Raw genomic sequence first — 27,534 nt, 5'->3', positions numbered from 1 at the left:
CTTTCCGGAGGTGGATGACACTATTACTTAATTTCAGACTTTGCCAGTAAGTGTGTACGTTCAAATGGCTAGGGTAATAGACATGAAATATGTAACTTTCACCAAGCAGAAGAGAGAAAAGCAGAGTAAGAGAAGGCGGACCAATTCAGAAATCCTAAAGTGAGTAAGGGAAAGAAAAGTAAGAAAAAAAAGTTAAAAGGCGAGATTCTACTTCTAGTAATGGCAAAGCAGGTCCTTTCAAACAACCCTCCTAGAGATAACAGCTGTAAATTCTGGACGGAATATAAAAAACACCCTCCTGGGGACACCTGGCTGGCTCACTTGGTGGAGCACATGACTCTTGGAGTCGTGGGTTTAAGCCCCGTATTGGGCGTAGAGTTTACTTAACAAAAAAAAAAAAAGAAAGAAAGAAAAAGAAAAAACTTGAAAAGAAAACTGAAAAACAACTACTTGAAGGTTCTGGAAAGAGATAAAAAGCGAAAGAGATCAGAGGGGGGCTAACATTTGGAAGGAGCAGCTACCACATGAAAAAATATATGAAATCTCACAAACAGTATTAACCAAGGAAGCCAGAAACAAGAGGGTGGGCTGTATAATTCCACTTAACGAAGTACAGAAACAGGCAAATCTAAACGATGGTATTAGAAGTCAGAATAGTGGATACCCTTGGTGGGGGGATAGTGAGAGCTCTCTGGGGTCCGGGTGATGTCCCATTTCTAGGTCTGGGTGCTGGTTATATGGTGCGCTCGGTAAGAATTCACCAGAATTGGCGTGATACGTTCAGTTTCCTGTATGCATATGGTGTTCCAGTATGAATTAACAAAATCCAAAGGGAGCAGAATTGGGCAGGCAGGAACAGACTGTGAGGGGACTCGACACCAGACCAAAGAGCTTGGACGTGCCCTGTGGGCAATGGGAGACATGGAAGGTGTGGGAATGAGTTGTCAGGGAAGCTCCCCTGCTGCGCCACGGTGGCGGCTAGCCCGGGGAGAGCTGGCCCTGTGGACAGTATTTAGAAGACTGACCAAAATCTGGGCTTCCAGGGATGAGGACCTGAGCCAGAGTGGAGGGTGTGGGGTTGGAGGGACAGGACAAAATTGGAAGGACTTTTGGTTAATTGAGTGCATGAAGTCAGGGGAGAGGAGGGGGGAGTCAGAGGGGGTTTTTGGGAGAGGCGTGTCACTGCAGGGGATGGACGAGGAGGGGCTACTGGGACAAGACAAGAGTTCCTGCCCCAGGAGGATTTTGTGGAGAAAGAAAATTTGCTCATACTACTTGGTAGGCCACGTGGAAGCAGCAAGGGGGTGGGAGCTCTAGATGGCCTGGGCCCCTGAGGCAGCAGGTGGAGGGGTGGGGGGAGGGGCAGAGCCAGGAGCAGGCAGGGCAGGGGCACAGAAGGCAGAAGGGGGGGCAGAGAAGGGAGATCTGACTTGGCAGGAGGGAATTCAGGGTGTGTGTGTGTGTGTGTGTGTGTGTGTGTGTGTGTGTGTGTGGCAGATTTCCAGACCGACCTGGGTAACCCGGAATACAGTTTAGTGGTTAGTTTCACTACAGCTTTTTAAACGGTGCCCAGCGACATTTGTCAGTATAATCGTTGGTAATCTTACTCAGCCTAGTAGTAGTGTCTTTATTGCCTTCTCCTGGAATCGAGGTTTCGGGGTCTGGGTCTTCCGGCCCGGCCCTCATTCCCGCCCAGCTCCTCACTGTATCTGTGCCTGGGGCGAGGAGGCAGGGTGGAGTAGGGAAGAGATAAGGGACTGTCCTGACCTTGGGCCAGGGTTTTCCCTCTGTGGGTCTCCTGTTTCCTCCCCAGGGACTGCATGATTCCAAAGCCCTTTGCACACAGCCTGCTACCCACGCCTCCCTCTCAGATATGCTGTACCCCAAACCTGCAATGTTTCTCAGAACCAGTCACCCCAGGATAAACAGATACGTAAGGTCATATGGTGAGGGGCTTTGATGGGGAGACTTGAATGCTGGGCAAGGAATCTGGTCTTTGTTTGAGTAAGGTTATTTCTCAGTAGTGGTGAAGGGTTCTTCTTTGAAAGGAAACCTCCCAGCTTCTAGCTACGGTATAGGCAAAAGGAGGGACCTCATTGGCTGGGAACTCCTGAGCTATGGTGACCTCACAAAGACCGTAACACCAGCCTGGGCTAGGGGGAGACTAGGTAAGCTGAGGGGTGGCTCTGGGAAAGCCCCAGGGGTGGGGGCAGCCTCCACAGCCTCCACAAGGCATTTACCACCTTGACCCCACCCCTCCTGGGTAAAAGTCTTCCCCTGGCTGTAATTCCACAGTTAGAACTTCATACCTTTGGCTTAAAGCTGAATTTTCTGTAACCATGTGGATGCCCCAGGTGGAGGTAACACACTGAACTTTACAGCAGCAACTCAAGGCTGTGGAGAAAGTTTAGGCTTGTTTTGAGAGTATGGTGGGTAAGAGTTGGGGGAGGTGAGAAGACCCAGGAAGGAACGCTGTAGACTGGGTGTGGTGGTGGCGGGGGGCAAGAAGGCAGAGACCCTGGAAGCCACACTTGATCTTTATCTCAAGTTCCTCCACCCTATCCTCACCGATGGGGGGGCGGGGTGGGGGCAGGGTGGGGGTGGGAAGGGAGGGATGATGGGGAGGAGCATTTACTGGGGGACTACTGGGGGTCAGGTGTTGTGATCCTCACTATGTACATTACCCATTTTATTCCCTATGCTAATCTTACGGATTGAGTATTAAGACTGATGCTCAGCATGGTGAGGCCACCTGCCCACACTCACACCACTGGTGAGAGACTGAGTAGGTTACAAATTCCAGTCTAGCTGACCCCAAAGCCCTGCACTGGTGCATTTTAACTGGGCATCAGGAGAGTTGCATTGTTTTCATTGGACTTTTCCGCTAGGGTAGGGCCTAAGTGGCAACGGGAATGGGGAGTGAGAAACAGGGAGATGTGGCTTCACTGAGTGATTCATGGCTCAGAAATCTCTGGGGTGTTGTAGAAAAGCTGTCAGTTGAGAGGACCTGGTTTTGAATTCTGACTGCCATTTTCTGGGACTTTGCAAACATTAGATTCCTGAATAGTCTGAATTAACATGCCAGTAAGTGAGGATAATGATACCTATCTTAAAGAGTTGTCAGACAGCCACCCCCCCACCCATCCATCCCCTACCCACCCATCCATCCACCCATCCATCCCCTACCCACCCATCCATCCACCCATCCATCCCCCATCCTCCCATCCATCCATCCATCCATCCATCCATCCATCCATCCATTCCCTTACTCCATGAATGTTTCTGAACCTCCCCTGTGTGTTAGGCTCTGTGCCATGTGCTGGGAAAACAAGGGTAAAAAGATAGCCAGACATAGACAAGCTCATTTTTTTAGAGTGAAGACATACAAGTAAACAGAGTGATCCTCTAGAACAGAGTGATCCCACCTACATTTGAGGGTCTCAGGAAGACTTCCTGGAGGAAGGGACTCCTAAAGTGGCATCTAAAGTGTTAGATGTTAGCCAGGGGAAGTGATGGAGGTTTAGATGGCTAATCTTGGGGAATTTTACAGGAAGAGAAAAGCATTTTACAAAGGCCCCAAGTCAAGAAGGAGACCAACACATTTGAGGGCACTAGGAGAAGTTGAGAGGGATTCAAATATGGGGTTGGGGAAGGGAATGGTGGGAGCAGGAGGGGGCGGGGCAGGCCTGTGGGCTGAGGATCCTGGTAAGAGAAACACAGTAATCACACTGTAGACAGGGATATCTCCACCAACGACCTACCCACCAGCAATGTGCCAATCACTTTGGGGAAGGGCATAAGGGGGAGAGCTTGATAAAAGTCTGATTCCTCAGCCCCTTCAGAGGTGCCAAATGGAGGCCCAGAAATCTGTCTTATAAAAAATAAAAGCTTACCTACACCCCATCATCTGAAAACCCATGAGTTGTCACAGAGGGGTTCTGCAGGGGAATGGCATGGTTGGGTTGGCATGCATTTTTCTTTTGTCCTGGAATATCTTTATTTCCCCTTCATTCCTGAGGGATGGTTTTGCCTGATCTAGAATTTGTGGTCGACAGGTTTTTTTTGTTTCAGCACTGGAAGCATGTGTGCATCCTCTCTCTGGCCTTCCTGTTTTCAGATGAGAAATCCTCTCTCATTCCAGTTGGTGTTCTCTGATATGTAATGCTCTCTGGTTGCTTTTAAGATTTTTTTCATTGTTTTTAGTTTTGGGGAGTTTAATCCTGATGCATTTTGGCATGGACTTCTTTGGGTTTAACCTGTTTGCGGTTTCCTCAGCTCCCTAGATCTGTATGTTTATGTATTTCACTAAATTTGGGACATTTTCAGCTATTAATTTTTTTAAAAGATTTTATTTATTTGAGAGAGAGAGAGAGAGCGCACAAGCAGAGGGAGAGAAAGGCAGAGAGAGAGAGAAGCAGACTCCCCACTGACCAGGGGTCCCAATGTGGGGTTCGATTCTGGGACCCTGGGATCATGACCTGAGCCAAAGGCAGGTGCTTAACTGACTGAGCCACCCAGGCGCCCCTCTGCTATGACTTCTTTGAATGTTTTCAGTACTCTCTCTTCCCCTGGAGCCCTAAAAGTGTTACATATTTGGTTTTGTACCACAGGTCCCTGAGGCTCTGTTCGTATTTTTTAGTCCATTCTCTCTATCGTTCAGATTAAGTAAATCCTATTGCTCCCTCTTCAATTTCACTGATTCTGTCCTCTGCCCCCTCCACTCTGTTACTGAGCTCGCCTAGTAATTTAAAATTTTTGTGTCTTTAAAATAACTTCTATTTTAATTTCAATTATTGCATTTTTCCTAACTTCTATTTCTTTGCTGAGATTTTCTAGTCTTTCATTTGTTTCAGGAGGATTGGTAGTTGCCTGGTGAAGCATTTTTATAATGACAGCTTTTAAATCGTTCTTGCAGACTCCAACATCTGATTCATCTCAGTGTTGGCATTAGGTATTTTTTCTCGAAATGAGATCTTTTTCCTAGTTTTTGGTATGGTGGGTAATTTTTGATTGTATCCTTGATATCTTGGACATTATGTTAAGAGACTTTTGATCCTACTTAAATCTATTTTAGCTGGAAATCAACCTGTTAAAGTTTAGAGTGTAGGTCCTGGCCTGCCTTTATGGACTATAGTTCCAACGGTTGTTTTAAGAGGCTTAGTATGCTTTGTTCTTCTGGCTCTGATGGGGTCCTTGTTCATTCCCAGTGGTACTGCCTGCAGGGGCAAGATGGTGCTTCCCTTGGCCACCTGTTGTCACTGGGAGGCCAGGAGCTATGGGACCTGGTAAATTCTTTGCCACTGGGTGGAGAGCCCCGAGAGGCTGGGCTCTGCTGACACTGGTCCTGCAGGTAGATTGGTCTGCTGCTGCCCCGGATATAGAATGGGGATTAGAGCTCCCCATTGGGGGCCTGTCTCTGTTGGGCTTCCCCTACCCTGGTCCTTTGGCCACAGGGAACAGGCTTTTTTCCCCTTTGTATGTGTGCATGCACACACATACTCTTGGCAGATCTGTGTCTGTGGGCCTCCCCGGTGCTCAGTCTGGGATATATGGGAGATGAAAAGAAACCTCCAAGGAATGCACCCAGTGTCACCTGTCCAGTCCTGAGGTTCCTAGCTAGTCCACTGCCTTCTTCCTAGCTTTCAGAGTCCTTTTATGGTTGTCAGTTGAATCATTTCCAGGATATCTAGTTGTATTTGGAAAAGAGGAGCAGGGAGAAGTGAGTCTGTACCCTGTTGCCTGGTACATGCATTAAAAAAATTGTGGCACAGTGTATGTAGCATAAAATTCACCATTAGTGACATTTAGTTCCTTCGTAGTGTGTGCAACCACCGTCATTATCTAGTACCCAAACATTTTTGTCACTCCAAAAAGTAAGCCTGTACCCAGCAAACAGTCACTTCCCATTCTCTTTTCTCCGTCCCTGGCAACCTCTTTCTGTCTGCCTGAATCTGCTTTTAGTCTCTCTAGATTTGATTATTCTGGATATTTCACACAAATGGAATCATACAATATGTAGCCTTTGTGTCTGACTTCTTTCACTTCACACGGTATTTTCAGTTTGTCCTTACTTGGCAAGTATCAGCATGTGATTCTTTCTTATGGCTAAATAATATTACATTGCATGGATAAGCATCTTGTTTATCCATTTGCCAGCTCACGGACACTTGGGTTGTTTCCCCGCTTTGGCTCTTGGGAATGTGCTACTGTGGACATTTTGGTACACGTTTTTGTTGGAACATCCATTTCCAGTTCTTTTGAGTGCGTAGATGGGGGTGGAATTGCTGGATCTTAACTTCTTGAGGAAGCACCAGGCTGGTTTTTACAGAGGCTACACCATTTTACCTTCCTATCAGCACTGTTTGAGGGTTTCAATTTTCTGTATCCTTGTCAACACTTGTTATTTTCTTTTTAAAAATTTTTAAACTTAATTTTTAATTTAAAAAAATTCAATTTTAAATTAAAAATTTTTAATTTTTAAACTTTTAAAAAGTTTTTAACTTTTTGTTTGTTTTAAAAGTAATCTCTGTGACCAATGGGCTCAAACTCATGATGCCGAGATCAAGAGTCGTATGCTCTGCTGACTGAGCCAGCAGGTGCCCCTTGTTATTATCCATTTTAAAAATTATAGTGGCTGTAAAATAATATCCCGTCATGGATTTGATTTGCATCTTCCTAAGGACTAATGATGTTCAGTATATTATTGTGTGCTTGATAAATATTTGTATATCTTCTTTGGAAAAGTGTTCTACTCAAGTCTCATTTACCCATTTTAAAAAATGAATTGCTTGCCTTTTGGTTGTCAAGTTTTAAGAGTTCTTTATATATTCTGGGGGAGTCTGGGTGGCTCACTTGGTTAAGTGGCAGACTCTTGATCTCAGCTCAGATCTTGATCTCAGGGTTGTGATTTCAAGCCCCATGCTGGGCTCCACGCTGGGCATGGAGCCTCTTTAAAATTAAAAAAAAAAAAAAAGTTCTTTATATATTCTGGATACTGGGCTCATCAGATATATGACTTATAAATATTTTCTCTCATTCTGTAGGCTGTCTTTTTACCTCTTGATGGTATCTTTTGATGCACAAGTTTTTTTAATTTTGATGATGCCTAATTTACTTTTTTTCTTTTGTTGCTTGTGATTTTGGTGTCACATCTAGGAAACCAGATCTAAGGTTGTGAAGATTTACCCATATGTTTTCTTCTGAGAGTTTTATAATTTTAGCTTTGACATTTAGGTCTTCATTCCTTTTCAAGTTAATTTTTGTATATAGTGTGAGGTAGGGGTACAATGTCATTTTTTTGCCTATTGAAACCTGGTAGTCCTACCACCATTTGTTGAAGAGACTATTCTACTTTCAATGAATGGAATTGGCATCCTTGTCAAAAATTAATTGACTGTGGATGCATAGGTTTATTTCTGGACTCTTGGTTCTATTCCATTCATCTGTATGTCTAGCCTTACATCAGCACCACACGGCTGAATGCAATTTTAAAGGAGGCTATGTGCAGCTCAGTTTGGAAAATGGTGTGTTGGGAGCAGTCCCTACATACAGTTCCTACTTAGGCAATGGGATCTGCTCTAGGGTCTGGAAAGGGTGATGGAGACAGGGGGAGATATTTGGGAGCTTTTCTGAAACCAGAGTTGGCCGAACTTGGCCAAAATTGGATGCAGCTGGTGAGAAAGAGAGTAGTCAAGGATGGTATCATTCATGGCTTGTATAGTAGTGCCATTTTCTAGAAATGGAAGAGAATAGGAAGGTCTGATATGGGGGAAAGATGGCAAGTTCTGTTTTGGATTCTCCAGGTGTCAGGTGCCCCGATGTCAGATGTGTGTGGGCACACACAGGTGTGTGGGTGCATACTTACAAGTACTTAACACGTTCCAGGCCCATATAGCTGATAAATGTGTTCTCCGTGAGGAGCTAGAAGATCCACTGATAGTTACACCCCTGGAGAGCGCCAGCAACCCTTTCTCAAGGCCTGGAAGCGTTCACGGAGGAGAGAAGATGGGAATCCATCAGTGATTCTCTCAGTCTTAGATAGGATTGGATAGTTGTTTTATACCTTTCCTCTGCCCTCCCTCTTTAGGACCCCAGGGCTTGGGAAGCCAAGGCCAGTAGGTAGCTTGTGGCTGCCGAGTCAGCACTGAGCTCCTTTGGCTCTGCAGTGTCCCACCGAAGCCCGGCAACAACCACCACTCTTCCCGATGCACGATGTCCCTTTGGTGGAGGGTGAGACTTGGGCTGCCCTAGTCACTGGCAGGCAGCCCTGAAGCCTTGCCTGTCTGTTGCAAGATGAAAGAAGAGGATGAGGGAAAGAAGAGGGGAAAAGTGGGGGAAAATCTGTTCATTTCTCATGGAAGAGGGAGGGTCAGCCAGGGTTGAGAGCTGTAGCTTTCTGCCCAGGGAGCCTGTACTACACACCTGCTCTGTTAGAGGGATGGAGTGTTAGAAGGATGGGGATTGTTCTCTTCCACAGCCCAAACCATGGAGGTCTTCGGAAATCCGACACATGGCCTCAGAGGCTGCACCTGGTGCATATTTTTCCCGGTTGAAAACGCCTCTCTTTGATAACTATGGTGTGTGCGTGTGTGTGTGTGTGTGTGTGTGTGTGTGTATGCACGTGCATGCACACGCATACCCACAGGTGGGAGGGGTGATGAAGGGAAGATCCAGGGTTTTTTGGAGATGGAAGATTTTTTTTAGCTCTTCTTTAAGTCAAAGAAGACAAAACTGTGAACACAAATTAAGTATAGTGCACTTGGAAAGGAGGTGTGTAGGCCAGGAATCCAGAATTCTTAAATTCCATTAGCTTCAGGGTTCAATCAGCTCTGGGGCTGAGGCAGGATATGAAACTATTCATGATCTGCTTGCTTGGAATGAAGGCAGCTCTCAATGGGCTCTGAGCACCTTAGTCCTCTCTGCCCACAGTGCCCAGCAAAGAGTAATGGAAAGGTAGCTTCCATTTAGAGAGGACCCTCGGTAGTCCGCGTGTTTTCTGTTGGGCACTGAAACCTCCACCACCATGGGTGGCAGGCTTGATTCTTCCTGTGTTAGAGATGAGCAGGATGAGGGCCAGATGGGGAAAGTCTCCTGCCCAGGCTCACTCAGACTAGTAAGAAGTTGAACTGGGATGGAATCCAGAGCCATATGACTCCAAATCTATGGTCTTTCCAAAGCCAAGCCATAAGGACGCAGAGCAAAATTTACAGAATGAGTAAATGAGTTAGTGAATGAGTTAGTGTGTGAATGAATAATAAATGAATGAGTGATGCAACGAGCTAGCGAATGAATAAATGAGTGAATGAAGAAGACATAAAAAGAAGAAGCAAGCAGCTTATTTACCGAACAGTTCCTGTGTGCCAGGTGCTGTGCTAGACTCTTGGAGATCTTGCTGCCTAGTGGAGAGACCAGCTATTATTATGCGCCAACAAGGGAGAAGTGGACAAGATACCCTAGGAACTTACAAGTGGACCTCACCTTTCCAGGGGAACTGGAAGGCTCTTAAGTCAAAATTTGAAGGGAGAAGCCATAGGTGCTAACCAGGGACGGAGTCAGGAGAAGGGTATGTCCAACTTCTGGAAGACCTAGACCAAACCCGGGAGCCTGGCTCTTTGGAGAAACACAAAAGCGTTGGGCGGTGGTGGCATGGAGCGGGGAAGGGAGTATGAAGGGGTAAGAGAAGTGAAAGGGGCAATAAGGCCAGACACAGAAGGCCATTTTAGGTCCTGCTGAGAGTTAGGGACACTGTCCTAAAGACAGTGGAAAAAGCCGGGGAGGAGTTAGGTGGATATGAGGCATAAAGAGAGGGTATTGGCTTCCCTGAGTGCTGGTGGGGTGGGTGACATTCCTTTCCTTGACCTCTACTTCCTTAAGTATGTAATGGGGCATTAATATCTAACTTGAGGACTTTGTGTGTGTGTGTGTGTGTGTGTGTGTGTGTGTGTGTGTGTGTGTGTGTAGGGCAGATTTGCTTAGCAGATGTGCATGCCTGGCCTGTACACTTTGCTCAGCAATCACTGAGAAAACACACTTCAGCTATCTTGGTCTTCTTCTGTCTCCTCCCAGGGGCCCAGTCCTGCTTAAGAACACCATGAATGCAGGTGAGCTGTCCCAGTGGTTCCAGTGGGGAGAGGAGCCTAAGTGTGGAAGTGGGGTAGGGTGTGGGGAGGGTTGGGGAGTTCACCCAGCAGCTGGATTTCTGGTGTGAGATGGGCTCTGGTCTTGTGGCCTGCCCCCCGGTTCTCCTCCAGGTAGCCTGCCTCCCCCAGAACAAGCAAACTGTCAAGGCCAGTGGGTAGCTCTGCCAGGGGCTGCTTTGAAAATATAGTGCCACAGCTGTCTGCAGAGTAATTCTAGAAATTTAGGCTGGAAGTTGGGTAACCCCTAAGGAGGCTCCTCCCTGCCCTTTTCTACCTTGGTTTAGTATTTATGGACTTCCCACTGGGTGCTAGAGGCTGGGGATGTCCCAGGGACCTAAGATGAGCTTGGTTCTTGCTACCTCTATCAGAGGCTAGATCATGGAATGGGTCACTGGAATAAAGTAGGATGAATATTTTGCTGGGAGGAGTGGGCTCAGTGTGGGTGATGGAGCTGGTAAGGTGGGCTGGGTGTGGTCACGACAGACCTGGGAAGTCCTGCAAGGGCTTTCATCCTAAGGATAGTGGGGAGCCATGGAAAGGTTTTAAGCATGACTTAGAAGGTGAAGCACACTGAATTTGCCTTTTTCCCTCCCAGGAACATTGCAGGGGGCTCAACATTTGACTATTGGAGAGAAGGGAACAGCTGCATTGAGAGACTGCCAGACCGGGCATGGCCCTGAGCCCAGGGGCTAGTGCGGTCCTCCGTGAAAGCCCAGAGATGACACCTAGTCTCAGCGTCACCGAGGTCACGGATGTAGGCTCTGGACCCATCTCTGGGCCCCATTCAGACACGGGCCTCGTTCCTGTTATGAGCCTACCTCCGAACCCTGGCTCAGCCCTTGTTCCAGACCTTAATCCAAGTCTGAGTCCCGTGTCAGAGGAGACCCCTGGCCTGGTGACTGGTAACACCCCCAGGCCTGTTGATAGCTGGGCTGTGGGCCCTGCCTCCCTCCAGATCACCACTTCCCACTCAGGTGAAGTCCTGGGCCCGAGTTCAAAACATGTCTCTAGGCCTAACTCCCAGAGGGCCCCAAGTCTAGCTTCAAACCTCGTTCTCAGCCCCAGCTCTACTGAGACCCAGGGTCTGAGCTCAGAGAGCCACACAGGGCCCAGTTCTAAGGAGGCCTTCAACTACCACCCAAGCCAGATTTTTGATTTGGGTCAGAGTAACTCCAACCCTTCCAGGCCTGAAGCAGACCCATTTATAAGGCCCTATTCAAGAGAATCCCTGGTTGTGGGCCAGTGCGTCTCCAGGCCAGGCTCGAAAGCACTCCTTCTTCCAGCCTCAAACTCTCCTCTGGACCCAGACACCAACCCGATACTTGGTGTAGGCTCAAGAAACACCTCCAATCCAGACCTGCATGCAACTCGAGGTTCCGGTGGAACCCTGATCCCAGATGTCAATGAGACCATCACTGTGGTGTCACATAAGATCTCCGGGTCTGTGGCAAAGGGAACCTTTGGTGCAGCCTGGAACACGAGCTCCAAGGGAACCATCAACGTGGCTTCCAATGGCAATCCCAGGTCTGACTTGAATATGACCATCACTCAGGCCTCATGCTTGACCCTGATTCCTGGCCCCAGTGACGGTATCAGCCTGCACTCCAGCACCCATGGACCCAACCCCACCCTTTCTCCACCCTCGTGCATGACCCTGCTCCTGGGCTCCAATGAGACTGTCAGCCTAGGCTCCAGCCTCATCTTCAGTGACACCTCTACCCTGACACTGAGCAGCCAGCAGGATTACTCTGAGGGCAACAGCATCCACACCATACCCTTGGATGAGAATCTGGGGAGCTGGGACGAGATGGTCTCCACTGAGACAGGTCAGTTCCCGCTGGGATTCCCCACCTGTACCACCACAGATGAGGACACCAAAGCCTTCCAAAGCATCCCCGAGGGTGAGTACAGCAGGGGTGACAGCCCCAGAGAGGGCACTACCTGGGAAGAATTTTGTATTCAGGCTTATGGGGCAAGGAGGCTAGAGAAGAGGAGTGGGAAGAGGAAGGAACAGCATATAGTGGGGAAGGAACAGCATACAGTGGGGGAAGGAACAGCATGCAGTGAACAGCATGCGATGCATTAATTAAACACAAGAAATCCAGCGCTCAGTCCCTGCTTGCTGTGTGACTTGGGACAAGCTACTTAATCTCTCCGAGCTTCAATTTCCCTAACTGAAATATCTCCATATCATAATAAATTTATTATGTTCAAAATATGAGGCACATAACTAACTACACATTTCTTTCAAAATGTATGCCTCTTTCTTTCCAGTTAAATTTCAGACCTGGCTTCTCAGGTTCAAGTTTAACCAACGGAGCAGGCAGGCTCACCTCTGTTGAGTGTCTCCTGTCCTCACTTAAGCGAAGCCTTAAGTCCTGTCTGGAGCCTGCCCCTCACTCAGCTGGGATACACAGGAGTTCTGTAAATTAATCCCTTACCGACTTTTGATGTTGTAAAGATCTTTTCTCAGTTATTTATATCTCCAAATATTTTTGTTTGTTCATGCATCAATACCATATTGTGATTTTAAAAAATATACTATGGCTTTGTAAATCTGTATTTGCAAAGGTACAATAGGTATCTGTAGGGTGAGAATTCCTCTTTGAAGTTCTTCTCAGAATTATTCTGAGGACAATAGCATCCGCACTCTGCCCTGGAGGCTATTAGTAGACCCTCATTTTTCCATAAACATTTTATTTAAAAACAAAAAAATTTTTAGAGATTTTATTTTTAAGTAATCTCTCCACCCCACGTAGAGCTTGGACTCACAACCCCAAAATGGAAGCTCATATCATAAAGCAACAACCCCCAGCCCTCCCTCTCCAGGCTCTGCTAAACTCTAATATTCTTTCTTTCTCTGTGAATTTGCCTACTCTAGAGATATCATGGAAGTAAAATCATATACTATTTGACCTTTTGCGTCTGGTTTATTTCACTTGCCCTACGTTCATCTATCCTGTACCGTGTATCACTACTTTCTTTTTATGGTTGAATAAAATTCCAAGATCTGTACCACATTTTATTTGTCCATTTCCCCTTGGATGGACGCTTGGGTTGTTTCCACTTGTTGGCTATTGTGACTAATGCTGCAATTATAAACATCAGTGTGCAAGTACCTGTTTGAATCCTTTTCAAGTCCTTTAGATAGACACCTAGGAGTGGATTTGCTGGATCATCTGGTCATTCTATCTTTAGCTTTTTGAGGAATTGCTAAGCCACTTCCCAGAGCAGCTGTACTATTTTGCATTTCCACTAGCAATGTACAAGGGTTCCAGTGTCTACACTATTAATCTCTCCTTGTCAGCACTTGTTATTCTCCTTTTTTTGAAAATACTTTTATAATAGACATTCTAAAGACTGTAAAGTGGTATCAAATCGAGGCTTTGATTTGCATTTCCCTAATGTTGACTGATGTTGAGCATCTTTTCATATGCTTATTGACTGCTTGTATATCTTTGGAGAAATGGGTGTTTAAGTCTTTTACCCCTTTTCAAATTTGGTTGGTTGGTTGTTGTTGAGTTTTAGAAGTTCTTTATATATTCTGGCTACTAATTTTTTATCAGGTATAGATTTGCAAATATTCTTTCCTATTCTGTGAGTTGTCTTTTCACTCCCTTGGATAGTGTTCTTTTTTTTTTTAAAGATCTATTTATTTATTTATTTGCGAGTGAGTGCATGCATGTGTCCATGAGCAGGATACAGGGGCAGAAGAGGAGGGAGAGGGATAAGCAGACCCTGCCCTGAGTTCTGAGCCACTCATAACCCTGTAATCATGACCCAAGCTGAAATCAAGAGTCTGATGCTTAACTGACTGAGCCACCCAGGTACCCTGGTAGTGTTGTTTGATGCACAAAAATTTGCAATTTTGATGAAGTTTGCTTTATTTTTTCCTTTATTGTCTGTCTTTTGGTGTTATATTCATGAAATTATTGTCATATCCAAAGTCATGAAGGTTTCCTTCTATGCTTGCTTTGAAAGGTTTTACAGTTTTAGCCTTTAATCTTTGTCTTTGAGGCAGTTTTCATATATAGTGTAAGGTAGGGATCCAACTTCATTCTTTTACATGTGGAAATCCAGTCTTCCCAGAACCATTTGTTGAAAAGGCCATCCTTTCCCCACTGAATGATCTTGGCACCCGTGGCAAAATCAATTGACTACATTCATTTCTGGGCTTTCTATCTTATTCCATTGGTCTATATGTCTGCCCTTATGCCAAGACCACACTGTCTTGATTACCATAGCTTTGCAGTAAGTTTTGAAATCAGGAAGTATGATGTGAGTCCCCTAACTTTGTTTATTTGTTTTTTCAAGATTATTTTGGCTAGGAGTGTCTGGGTGGCTCAGTGGGTTAAGCCTCTGCCTTCGGCTTAGGTCATGGTCTCAGGGTCCTGGGATTGAGCCCCACATCCGGCTCTCTGCTCAGCGGGGAGCCTGCTTTCCCCTCTCTCTCTGCCTGCCTCTCTGACTACTTGTGATTTCTGACAAAGAAATAAATAAAAACCTTTTAAAAAAGATTATTTTGGGGGTGCCTGGGTGGCTCAGTGGGTTAAAGCCTCTGCCTTTGGCTCAGGTCATGATCCCAGCGTCCTGGGATCGAGCCCCACATCAGGCTCTCTGCTCCACGGGGAGCCTGCTTCCTGCTCTCTTTCTGCCTGCCTCTCTGCCTACTTGTGATCTCTGTCTGTCAAATAAATCAATAAAATCTTTTAAAAAAAAAGATTATTTTGGCTATTTAGGGTCAATTTTTTTTTTTAATCTTTATTTGCTGGGTGCCTGGGTGGCTCAGTCAGTTAAGCATCTGCCTCTCGCTCAGGCCATGATCTCAGAGTCCCAGGTTCAAGTCCCACATCAGGATTCCTGCTCAGCAGGGAGTCTGTTTCTCTTTCTGACCCTCCCCCCACTTCTGCTTTCTCTCTCACTCTCTGTGTGTCAAATAAGTAAATAAAAGCTTTTTAAAAATTGTTTTATTTAGTTAAGTAATCTCTACACTCCATGTGGGGCTCGATTTGACCCTGAGATCAAGAGTCATCTGCTCTTCTGATTGCAGCCAGGTGCCCCCAATCTTTACTTTTTAATAGGAACATCCTGTCCACTGGCATTTTTTAAGGATTTTATTTATTTGAGAGAGAGAGAGAGTAAGCAGGGGAAGTAGCAGAACGAGAGGGACAAGCAGACTCCACCCCTAAGCGTGGAGCCCGAGTGGAAGGTCATCCCACAACCCTGAGGTCATTATGGGAGGAGAGGAGAAACCAAGAGTCAACGCCCAACCAGCTGAGCCACCCAGGCATCCCTTGTCCATTTGCATTTGTAAAGACAATAGTTTCAGGAAACAGACCCTGTATCAGTAGAATATGTAAAGTGTACTAAGAATCTCAAATACAGCTCCATGAGTATTTACATACGTATGCAAGCTGGTAACCACAGCGGAGAACAAGACAGAGATCTTTCCCAGCAGCCCAGAAGCGTCCCCTGTGACCTTTCCCGTTCAATACCCGGTCTCCTGGGGCTAGGCTTTCTCAACCTTGGTGCTCCTGATGTTTTGTGTCAGATAATTCTTGGCTGTACGGATGTGGGTGTGGAGGGGCTGGTCTGTGCTTCGTAGGATGGATGCCGGACTGTCTGCAGTGGATGCCAGTCGCACTATCCTCTGTTTGTAGTAGATTTGTGTGGAAAGGTACGTGGAAACTATGTAAACATCCCATTTCCCATCAAACTTTCAGCTATTCGTGTACTTGTTCATATTAGTAGAGACTCATGATTCCTTAGGTCATTCAAGGAATGTCGCTACTGCTGTTTATCGTGATCCTCAAATTGTCCCCAGTTTGGCCAGTGGGATCCCCTTTAAGCGAGCTTTCACGTCCCGTTGACATGTCTCCATCATTCTTACAGCTCTCTTGTTTTCTGCTACCAGACGTTTCGGGCTCATTCTGTACGATCTTGCCCAAATCCCAGACTCAGGCATTTCTCCGAGGAGGCCTGTACCTTTTAGTGGAAAAGGGAACCTAGGAGAGGAGATCTTGAATCAAGCCATGCTCATGACTATTGGTGTCTCTGCTTCTCCCTATTGGCTCCATGAAGCCCCCCGGTGGCCGACATGGCCCTGAAACAAGTCTAGGCACTCATAGGCCCTCAGAAGGAAAGGGACCTATTTTCCTTTGGGTTCCCCTCAGTCTCTTTAATAAGGGGCTCTATCAGCCCTGTTCAGTGTGGCAGAGGGCACGGGATGCTTTTATTGGTGAAGCTTGGGTTCCAGGTCCACCCCTACCTGAAGAGGGGGTGATGGGTGTGCTTGCACAATCCAGCTTCTCTAGATCTAGGGAAAGGGTAGCCCACAGAGAAGAAGGGCCTCTTTCACCAGAAAGAAAGATGAGGAAATTCAGGGCTGACAAAACAGATATCTACTATTACAAATCAGAGTTTAGTTATATGTTGTGGTAACAGCTCTTTCACCCTGAAGGTCAGGGAGGCCTTACCAAGCAGAGGCAGACAGGCAGAAATTTGAAGGTGGGGAGCCCTAGCTGGGCAACAGCGTGTGGTAGTGGAAGCGCCCAGGTAGAGGAGACCACCTGTGCAAAGGCCCTGAGGGAGAAGGTTGTCCTGGCCTGGAAGGAGGGCTAAGGCCAGAGCATGGCGAGCGAGAGGAGAGCAGCAGGAGACAGGCTGGGGAGGTGGGCAGAGGACCCAGATCAGGCAGGGGCTTGAGGGCGCTGACAAGGACGGTAGCTTTATGCTCAGTGGAATGAGGTACCACTGAAGGCTTTTGAGGAAGGCAGCTCTGTCTGGCAGCTAGGGGCATAAGGATTGGAGGGGGCTGGTGGGGGAGGGGAGACAGGGCTGTGGCGCCAGATCTTTACCTTCCCTCTTGTCTCCTCATTGAAACTGTGACATTCAGGAATCTTCGATGAAGTGACCTCATGCCTGGTGAAGGTGCCAGGGAAGAGAGATGATGACAGCAAGATGGCTCTGGTAGGCTTCCTGTCCAAATGCCAGTGGACTTCCCTGGGGAACCCCTTCCCCCTCCTCCTCCTCCACCCTGCAGCCCCAGTGCTTCCTGTTTCTCTGCCCCGCTCTTCTTTTCTCCATGGAATTCGTCACCATCTGGTATACACTGTGCTTTACTAGTTCACCTTGGTTTTTGTTAGCCTCTCACACTGGAATGTATCCTCCATAAATCAAGGGTTTTTTTAGAGAGAGGGGAACACACACATGTGGGTGGAGAGGAGCAGACAGGAGGAGAGGGAGAAGAAGACTCCCCTCTGAGCAGGGAGCCTGAGGTGGCCTCGATCCCAGGATGCCGAGATCCTAACCTGAGCCAAAGGCAGACACTTAACCAACTGAGCCACCCAGGTGCCCCCTGAATCAGGAATTTTGGTCTGTCTTACTCCCAGCATCTAGAATGGTGCCTGGAACATCATAGGTGCTCAACAAAGGTTTTTTAAGCAACTGAATCAATTTGAGAGGGTCTCTCAAAGGGGAAGAAAGGTTAGAAATGCCCCTTTTCAGGACACAGTCCCAGTCCAGGTCTTGGGTCAGGAGGCCAGAGAAAGCCAGCACCCATAGGACTTGATGAAGGCCAGTGGGGGCAGACTGGACAGGCTGGTGGGTGTGAGTGTGAACACACCCATAGTCAGGGAGACTGGCTGGTGGATGGAGCCCAGAGGTGGGATCCACCCAGGCCAGGCCATGCAGGAGGGAGGCTCTGCCCTCAGGCTGCTTCAGAGGCAAACTCCAGTCCCTGGAGCACCCCGGGGTGGGGCATGGGAAGAGGGCACCAGGACTAATATAAGAGGTCTGGCATTTTAGGAATATCCATCCTCATCCCATGGCTTTCCTTTGGTTGTCTACCTTGTTCTTGCCACACTGGCCTTTCTCGGTTTCTCACACTTGCCTTACTCATTCCTGCCCTAGGGCCTTTGCACTTGTCTTTTCTGCCAGGAAGTTTCTTCGCAGCTACAAAACAGGCATAATAAAGTTGAAGTGGAGGCCTGTGTTAACGTATGGGCAACACGGAGCACAGTGCCTGCAACAAAAAGGGTTTATTACTATGGTTATTCAACACATTTTGTTGAGTCTCTACTATGTGCAAGGCATTGTTTCAGATACTAGAGATATAACAGTGAAGTAACATTCTCGATCAGGGAAATAGGCAGAATTTCCTCTAGTTCTTTACATGGTTACCTCCCTTTTTTTTTTTTTTTTTAATGCTTACCTCTTTCTTGTCATTCAGGACTCAACCCAAACATCGGCTCTTCTGAGAGTTCTCCTATGACCATTCAGTCTATTTGCTATCCCTCTATCATCACTTTGGCAGTTTAAGTTATCAGTTGTTATTTAGCAAACTACCCCAAAACTTAGTGGTCTAAAAGTTCACTCCGCTGGGAGAATAAGGACTGAGGGGCCCAGTTTCTCCTGATCCTGAAATTTTTGAAAAGTTTTAATTTTTATTTATTTTTAACTGAAGCGTATACAATATTATAAGTGAATACAGTATTATGTTCGTTTAAAGTGTACCACATAGTGATTCAACATTTAAATAGAAGACCGAGAGATCACCAGCATAAATCTAGCTACCATCTGTCACCATACAAAGCTGTTAAAATATTATTAACTCTATTCCCTAGGCTGTACATTGCATCCCTGTGTCCTAATTGTTTTATAATGGGACGTTTGTACCTTTTAATCCCCTTCTCCTGTTTTGCCCAGCCCTGCCCCACCTCCCGTTCTCTCTGGCAACCACGAGAATGTTTTCTGTATCTATGAATCTGTTTTGTTTGTTCGTTTTCACGTCCCACATATAAGTGAAATTGTATGGTGTTGGTCTTTCTCTGTCTGACTGATTTCACTTAGCGTTATATCCTCTAGGCCTATCCATGTGGTTGCAAGTGGCAAGATCTCATTCTTTTTCATGGCCGAGTTACAGTCCATTGTGTGTGTGTGTGTGTGTGTGTGTGTGTATGCAGGTCTCACACACCTTCTCTATCCTCTCATCTATCGGTGGATACTCAGGTTGCTTCTGTATCTTGACTGGTGTGAATAATGCTGCAGTCAACGGTAGAGCCCACACCTTTTAGAATGAGCGCTTTTGTTTTCTTCAGCTAAATGGACTTGCTGGATTGTGTGACAATTCTGAAACGTCTGGGCTCAGTGAGGTGGCTCTTCTGCTCTCTGTGCTGTAGCCTGAGGTTAGCCGGGAGCAGGGGCTGGAAAGTCCCAAGATGACCCTTGCCTTCAACATGACGTCATCATCCCATATCTAGCCTGGCTTCCTTGTGGCATGGTGGCTGGGTTCCAGAAGGAAAAGGCGGCCAGTTCCCTGAAGGGATAGGCCAGGAATTGGCACATCATCACTTCATGGCCTTCTGTTGATCTAAGCAAGGGCTAAGATGAGCCCCGATTCAGGGGCTCTCTGTCCTCTTGATTGTGATGGCCAAGAACGTGTGGCCTCTCACACCCACCACACTGCCCATCAGGTTCACTGGCTTTGCTTTCTTCCCTGCATGAAGTTAGTTTATCTGTTTCATGAGTTTTGTTCTTCTGCCCTAAGATGATGAGAATGTGTAGATTAACTGGACATTAGTGAAGGTATTCCCTCTCTCAAGTGGCAGGACACCTTGACCTGACTAGGATGTGCCCTTAAGAGTAGGTACCAGAAAGCCCTTGAAAAGCATCACTCATGGTGGGATTTCGGTGGGAGGCGGCAGTACCTCCTCTGTCCCCTCAGCTCCTGCCTTCTCTCCCCCAAGAGAGGGAGACTGGAGAGGGGGAGTGCTTTGCAGGGCCTGAAATCTGGTCCTCCTCCAAATGCCACCCTTCAGGGATTATCCAACCCCTCCCTCACTGCCACTACAGCCTTCCCGAATCTGTACCCCACCCCAAGTGTCACAGTGGTTTCTCATTTCTCTGGAGCCCATGCTGGGGGCTGGCAGCTGGGGACCGGCTGGGGATGTGTGGGCCAGCCCTGAGGGCAGGGGTCCTTGTGACTCTCACCCTGTGGTTTTGCCCTCTGCTGCCTCCCAGGTGGAGAATGTCATTGCCCTCCAGAAGTGCCAGGAAGGGGAAGGCGAGAAGAAGACCATGATGAAGAAGATGATGGTGTGGGAACCCTGTGCGGGCCTGTGGCATTGGGTGGGGAGGAGGTGGGAGTCCTGGTCTTCCCAACAGACAAGACAAGACTTGAGGTGAGAGAAGGACAGAGATGGGGGCAGGACACTTGGATGTGAACCACGGTCCACCTCTAACTGCCCTCCACCCCACTGAGGGAGCTCAAGCCCTTTTCCTTCTGTGGGCCTGGCTCTTCTCATCTCATCTCCTCCCATGGTAATAATTCCTGTGCGCGGGCTCTATTCTTGGGAGGATGTAACCCAGTGGTTAGATCACTGTAGAGCCCAAGCCCCTGTGAACAGTTGTCACTGCTTAATACATTCTTGTTCCAGAAACTCCTCCTGGTGGGAAACTTCCAAGAGTTTCCTTATTATTTGGCAAAATACATTCACTTCCTAGTTATCCACTGGAATGGTTTGGGCCAGTGAAGTCCCCAAAATTATATTCAGCTTTATGTCCGTTAAAGAGAGCAAATCCTTGCCTTTGAGAACTTCATTCAGCCAAATTAATTGAGCCCCTATTGTGTGTAGATGGGAGATCAAAAGTGAGAAGTAATTATTAGGACCTTTTTATTTTATTATTTATTTATTTAAAAGATTTTATTTATTTACTTGACAGAGATCACAAGTAGGCATAGAGTCAGGCAGCGGTAGGGTGGGGGGTGGGGATCAGGCTCCCCGCTGAGCAGAGACCCCAATGTGGAACTGTATCCCAGGACCCTGAGATCATGACCTGAGCTGAAGGCAGAGGCCCAACCCATTCAGCCTCCCAAGCACCCCTTTATTTATTTTTAAGATTTTATTTATTTGAGAGAGAGAGTGCGCAAGCATGAGCGGGGCCGGGTCGGGGGAGCAGCAGGCAGAGGCAGAGGGAGAAGCAGGCTCCCCCCTGAGCAAGGAGCCCAATGTGAGGGCTCAATCCCAGGACTCTGGGATCAGGGCCTGAGCCGAAGGCAGAGGTTCAACCCACTGAGCCACCCAGGTGCCCTTTATTTTATTTTTAAAGATTTTATTTGTTTATTTGAGAGAAAGAGAGAGTGCACGCACAAGCTGAGGGAGGGGCAGAGGGAGAGGCAAGCAGACTCAGCACCAAGCAGAGAACCTGACAGGGGGCTTGATCCCAGCACCCTGAGATCATGACCTGAGCTGAAGGCAGACGGTTAGTTGACTGATCCATTCAGGTGCCCTCAGGACAGTTTTAAAGGAATTCAAGTGGACCCCCTTCCAGACCCATTCATGGCGTTTTTTTTTGCTTTGGGCCAGCCCATGGCTTAAATATACCTCCTTACCACGGGGCTGCTGAAGCAGTTCTTGCTGGGCCCTGTGTGTGGGGTGCAGCTGGTTAAGGTGTGGTGTGTGTTTGGTGGCCTTGAACTGAGCCCAGGACCGGGTCGGAGCCATGATCCAGCTCTCCCCACAGGAGGCCCCGCATGGTGTGGAGGTGGGGAGCTCTGTCCAGGCTGAGGCGCTGGCACAGCCCCGCGCCCTGTGCGGAACAGTGGCCTCGGTCCTGGTGGTCTGCAGTGGACTTGCCCCCTCATTGGCCCCTCTGTTGTCCCCTGTCCAGAGGCAGATCCAGGAGGAGCCACTGGATTCCCTCTCAAGCACTGTCCGCTGGCAGGCCATGGAGACCCTGACCCAGCTGAGGTGTCCACAGCCCCCTCCCCGACCCCCAGCCCTTTCCCTTCTTCCCTGGGCTCCACCTGTCTCCTCTGGGGCCTGTCCTCAGTGCCCCACCCACTCCTGGCCTTTTCCTCTCCTCAGGCCCCGTCCTGCACACCCACTTCCCTCCTCCCCACTTTATCTTGCTCAAGCCATGCTCAAGCCTCCAGCTAGGTGCCCTCCTCCCTGCCCCGCATCCTTAGCTTCCTGCTTCCGGACACAGAGCCCCTCCCTCACTGCCCCCCACCCTTGCTTTCTGTCTCCGCCAGTCACTCGCAGCCAGTCCTGGGCTGGCAAGAAAGAGCAGAGCTGGTGAGCACGTGCGTGAAGAGTGTGTTCTCCCTCCCCTCCGTGCAGGCCATGCAGGAGAAAGACGAGGCCAAGGCTGAGGCCATACAGGCGAGTCCTCAGGGCTGTCCGTGTCCTTAGACAAAGGTGCATTTCTGACCTCCCAGCAGGGAGAGAAGGAGCATTCCAGAAGGTAGATGTGAATCTTCACACCCCTACTCAAGCTGCACGACCTCACCTCTCCTGGCCTGAGCAGACTCTTAATAAATATTCGGTGAATGAGTGAATCTTCAGAATAAGGAATTGCTCGTTTGGGATGCTCTGTCCACTTGTGGGTCCTGCCCTAAGGGAGGGATGTGAGCCTGTGTTGGCGTGGCCAGTGGAGGTGGCTGGGAGTGGGAGGAGGAGGGCTGAGGACAGGCTGAGCTGGGGTGATGCCTAGCTGGGATGAGGGTAGAACGTCAAGGGGCTCCTGTGAGTGTCTTCCAGTCTGGGAAGGGTGGTCCCAGAAGTGGGTAGAGGTGACCCTTAGTGTAGGATGTAGGGTCCAGGGGAGAGGTTTAGGGAGAAGAGTTTCAGTCCAGAGGGAGTTACATTCATTCATCCTTTCATTCAGCAAATATAAACAGTGCCCACTCCAAACTACCAGGGGCTGGGGTTACAGAAGAGGGAGGGGAGGGGGGGAGATGGACACTGTCAAAGAATCATACAAATAAATGCACATTTATTCATGGTAAATGTTGCAAGCAAGCTTAGGATGGGTATCCTGGCCTAGGTGGGGTCAAGGGTCATGGTGCTGCAGCCAAGAGGTTACAGAAGAGCTGGTTAGCTGGGGCGGAGGGGTGGGCAGAAGGAAGGGCATGCCAGGCAGAGGGAACCGCCTGTACAGTGGCCTGAAGACTGTGAGAACAGGGTGACTGCAAAGATGACAAGGGGGCAATGTGGCTGGGGCCAGAGGTTGAGGCAGGAGGGCTGGGAAGCAAGTCTAGAGAGCAGTAGGGGCCAGACCACACTGGCAGCATGAGGATGCTGCGTCCTGGGAGGTAGGTGGTGCACTGAGACAAAGTGGGGGAATCCTCGCTGCCTGGCAGGAGAGCAGGAAGCCCTCTTGCAGTACCAGGCCTAGACACCAGAGGTCAGTGCTGCACAGTAATGGGTCGGTGGATGGGAGGGAAGGAGGAGGTAGCGGACAAGCAGGGCCTGGCTTGGTGGTTGTGGGGCACCCCTGGTGTGCACAGACTGGGGAAGCCTGGACGAGGACACCCTGGGAGACAAACAGACGTGATGAGCTGGCAGAAGGAAAGGATGCAGGGCACAGAGGGTCTTCTGAGAGTGGCCCAGACCCACTCTGTAGCCTTGTGTATGAGTAATGCCCGCACCTTCCTAAGACAATCCTGGGACTGGGGTGTGGCTGAGGGAAAGGGAACTGGGGGCAGGGGAGACATGATTCCCTGCAGGGGCAACTTAGAAAGTCTATTTGGGTCTAGGATTAGCAAGTAAAAACACTCGAGAACAAGAATAAAAGGCTGACCCTCCCGTGTACCCTGGTCGTACGGCTCTAGTGCTATTTCCCCACCCATCCTCTCATTAATTCCTCACCACTGGAAACCTGTTTGTCACGTGAGCTTGGAGAAGTGCATCCTCATTTGCAAAACGAGAAAAACACTTCGAGGGCACAGTGATATGGTTGTGTGAATCTCCACAGTGACCTGGCCCATGATAGATTCTCAGTCAATGCTGGGGCTCCTCTTCCTCCTCCTTTGAGGCAGGAGTGCAGGGATAATAATCACCAATTTGTTGTTATTTTTTAAGATTTTATTTATTCGAGAGAGAGAAGGAGCCTGGGAGGGGCAAAGGAAGGGAGAGAATCCCAAGCAGACTCCATGCGGAGCACAGAACCTGATAACAGAGGTCAATCCCAGGATCCTGAGATCACGACCTGAGCCAAAACCTAGATCCGACACTTAACTGACTCCCCCACCCAGGCACCCCACTGATTTGTTGATAAGGAAACTGTAACCCATGGCGGGGATAGTAATTTGTGCAATATCACACCTCAAGTTAGTGTCTGAGATGGGACCAGAAAGCAGCTCTCATGGGTCTGGATGCCCCTCCTCCCCTGACCCATAGCAGGGGTTACAGGTTGGGTTTGCTCCAGGAGCCTCCTAGTGACTTGGTCCTCCTTCTGTCCACAGACACTTTACCGTCAGACCCTGGATGCTCTGCAGACACTGCTCAACGCCCTCTTTGTGGAGGACCCCACTCCTGCCGGGCTGAAGAGCATCTTGGAGGTGTGGGGACAGGGAGCAGCACAAGGGCAGAGGGGAAAGGAGAATGGGCTCCAGAGCCTGGGGAGGCTATGCCCAGGAGTGGTTGGACTTCTGGATGTCACCTTGTGCTAGTGTTCTGCCCCACTGTTCCCTCTTACAGGCCCTATTCCAAACTCCTGCCCCTTCACGCTCTCCCTATCCTCCATGCTCTTGCTCTAGCTGCCCGCTTAGCGTGCCTTTTCTATTCTCATCCAACCTTCTCTTCTATCCTCATGACTCTCCACCTACCATCTCTCTCCTTTCTGACCTTCCTTCTCCCTCTGGTTTTCTAGACCTAGCCTCAACTTCTGGACCCCATGTCTCCCTATGCTCCTGGAGGAGGATGGGGGCTGTGGACAGTTGCATTTATGCCCTCCTGGAAGCTTCCTGCTGACTGGTGAAGGCCGACCTGCCCACCCAGGCAGCAGAAGGCTGGTGTCCAGCCTGCAGCTCTGAGTCTTGTCCTTGTCCTCACAGCCCCTGGGGCCCTGGATGAACTCTGGGAAGGCCCATGAGCGAGCACGGGCTGTGAACAGCAATGTCTCTGTGTTGAACCACACGCTTCTGACCCTGCCTTTCTTTGTGAGTGGCCCCTGGGAGGGGAGGACACTCTTAGGGAGAAACTTCTTGGCTCTAAGGGATCTGGTGCCTCTGTCCCAAGGTTCCCAGGTGGCCCTTGTCATCTTCAGAGGGCTCTCCTATCAGGGCCAGACCATCCGGCTCTGTTCACTAATCACTGTATAGTGCTATTGAACCTATAAGACTCAGTCCTTGAAATTATGACGCAAACAGATGTCCTCGGGGTTCCCGGCGCTGGGGCTTCTGCTGGGGAGACTTGTCCTTCGCATCGGGGATCCTGATGAGGAGATCGGCCGGGAGGCCCTGGACGGCATTATCATCCTCTACACCATCCTGGAGCTCCAAAAACGTAAGTCCTTTGCAGCACGTCTGCAGCAAGCTTCTGAGCAGGGGCTCAGCCTGGGAATGGACGGGAGCCCTGGCAGTAAGGGCACAGGTGGAAGATGGAGGAACCCAGCACGGGGTCCGATGGGCTGGCGCGATGCCTCAGCCCCCACAGACCCAGAGGACAGGGGCTACAAACAAATATATTTTGATTTAAGCCATCCTTCCATCGGAGCCCCTCCTCCTCCTCTCAAGTATAATCTGTGACTCTCGTTGTCACATTCCTATGATGTGCCAAGAGCAGGGAAGGCTGTGTCTTCATCTCCACTCCATTCCCACGGTCTAGCCCTGGGCTTGGGCACATGGTGGGTGTTCAGTGAATGTTTACTGAGTGAACGAACAAAGACCAAGTCCCACGTTAGGGTCTGGAGTGGCTGCAGCCTATAGACCTCGCATTAGGGAGCTGGGGACGTGAAATGGGCTGACCCAGGTTCCGGGCTGGCACTGTGCCTAGAGGTGTGCAGTCTCAGCGGCTAACTGCCTCCATCCTTTCTCCATGGTCCCAACCCCGCCCACAGGCCTTTGGCATGTTATTTAAACTTCTCTGGCTCCAGAGGCCGAGTGACCTGGCCATCTGAAATCGCAGTTAACTGGCTATCCTGTATTTTGACTGGGAACCCCCAGACATACACTGTCAGACTTTCAAGGGTGAAGTGCTTTGTCTGGGCCCCCTGAGTGTAGGGAGCAGTAAAGCTTGGCTTTGAACTTGGGTGTCTCTGATTCCAGGTCTCACGCTTCTTTTCTTTTTTTTTTTTTTTAAGATTTTATTTATTTATTTATTTGACAGAGAGAGATCACAAGTAGGCACAGGGGCAGGCAGAGAGAGAGAGGGAAGGAAGCAGGCTCCCTGTCAAGCAGAGAGCCCGATGCAGGGCTCAATCCCAGGACCTTAAGATCATGACCTGAGCCGAAGGCAGAGGCTTAACCCCCTGAGCCACCCAGGCGCCCTTCATGCTTCTTTTCTTTACAAATAACTCACACAGTTGGTCCATAGGGTCCTTCTGCCTCGATGGCCCTTCCTTATGTTTATGGCTTGCACACCCTGGGGCATTCAGGTGGGACCAGGGCCAGGCTGCAGAAAGGCCTGAGGAAATAAGCCTGAAATGTGTTTCCTTCCACAGAAAATATGAAGCCGCCTTGTGCCAGGTCTAGTCTAGGCACTGAAAACAACCATGAAGTTAAATAATCCTTCCTGTTCAGCTGCCCTTCTCGTTGTCAGGAGACGATAAACAAAACAAACAAGTGATACGTATAGTGAAGTCAGATAACGAACACTAAAGAAAACATGTCAGAAAAGGGGGTTTGGGAAGGCCAGGGGAGAGGGACCACAATTTAAAGAGGGATCACCACACACCTACCAGACCAGCAGAAATCCACATGACAGCTCACTGGTGGGACTGTGGGCCCAGCGCTCGTGCGTTGCTGGGGGCGGGGGGTGCATAGTCGGCCCGACTGGAAGACCATTTGGCAGCATCCCCTGAGGCTGAACCCATGCCTACCCTGGCACCCAGCAAACACACTTCCGTCTCCATACCAACAAACGTGTCCCTCCATTCACTGAAAGGCATGGGCTAGGCTTACCAGAATGTTCCAAGCAGCACCAATAGCTGGACGTGACCCCAATGTCCCTCAGAGGCAGAAGAGAGACATAGACCGCAGTGTACTCACACCACGGGAAATGATGCAACTTCATGACCAATGAGCTCGTGCTACTTGGGACCGCAGGGATGACTGTCACCTCCATGATGTTGGGGGAAAGCCAGCACACAGGTCCAATAGCAAGAAATCTAACCTGTGGCTTTAGGAGTCAGAATAGTGGGGTCCCCTGGGTGGGAGAGGGGGCAGGGGACTGGAAGGAGCACCAAGAGGGGGCCTCTGGGGTGCTGATGATGTAGTGTTTCTCAACCTGAGTGCTGGCTCAACCCGAGTGCTGGTTACCTGGGTTCTGGAACCCGGTGCTGGTTCCGGAAAAACGTACCTCGCTGCTTATCTGATTCGTGTACTTCCTACATCTGCGTTTGGCAGAAAGTTTAAGAAAAAAGAATAGGATGGTTGGGCCTCACTGAGGCT

At 48.9% G+C, this 27,534-nt stretch overlaps 1 protein-coding gene across 1 annotated transcript in view; it reads left to right on the top strand.

The window, feature by feature from the left end:
* MROH7 (maestro heat like repeat family member 7) overlaps positions 1-27,534 on the top strand; it is a 62,392-nt gene that overhangs the window by 9,426 nt on the left and 25,432 nt on the right. Inside the window, exons 2-10 of the mRNA XM_046002876.1 lie at positions 10,066-10,100; positions 10,735-12,040; positions 17,035-17,108; positions 20,160-20,234; positions 21,810-21,889; positions 22,174-22,303; positions 24,388-24,483; positions 24,979-25,083; positions 25,294-25,429. Coding sequence (XP_045858832.1) covers positions 10,810-12,040; positions 17,035-17,108; positions 20,160-20,234; positions 21,810-21,889; positions 22,174-22,303; positions 24,388-24,483; positions 24,979-25,083; positions 25,294-25,429 — 1,927 coding nt within the window. The 5' untranslated portion in view covers positions 10,066-10,100; positions 10,735-10,809. The remainder of the gene's footprint in view (positions 1-10,065; positions 10,101-10,734; positions 12,041-17,034; positions 17,109-20,159; positions 20,235-21,809; positions 21,890-22,173; positions 22,304-24,387; positions 24,484-24,978; positions 25,084-25,293; positions 25,430-27,534) is intronic.

The sequence above is a fragment of the Meles meles genome, chromosome 1 (assembly GCF_922984935.1).
Source record: "Meles meles chromosome 1, mMelMel3.1 paternal haplotype, whole genome shotgun sequence".
NCBI classification, from domain to species: Eukaryota; Metazoa; Chordata; class Mammalia; order Carnivora; family Mustelidae; genus Meles; species Meles meles.
This window is presented reverse-complemented; position numbering and strand designations above follow the sequence as displayed.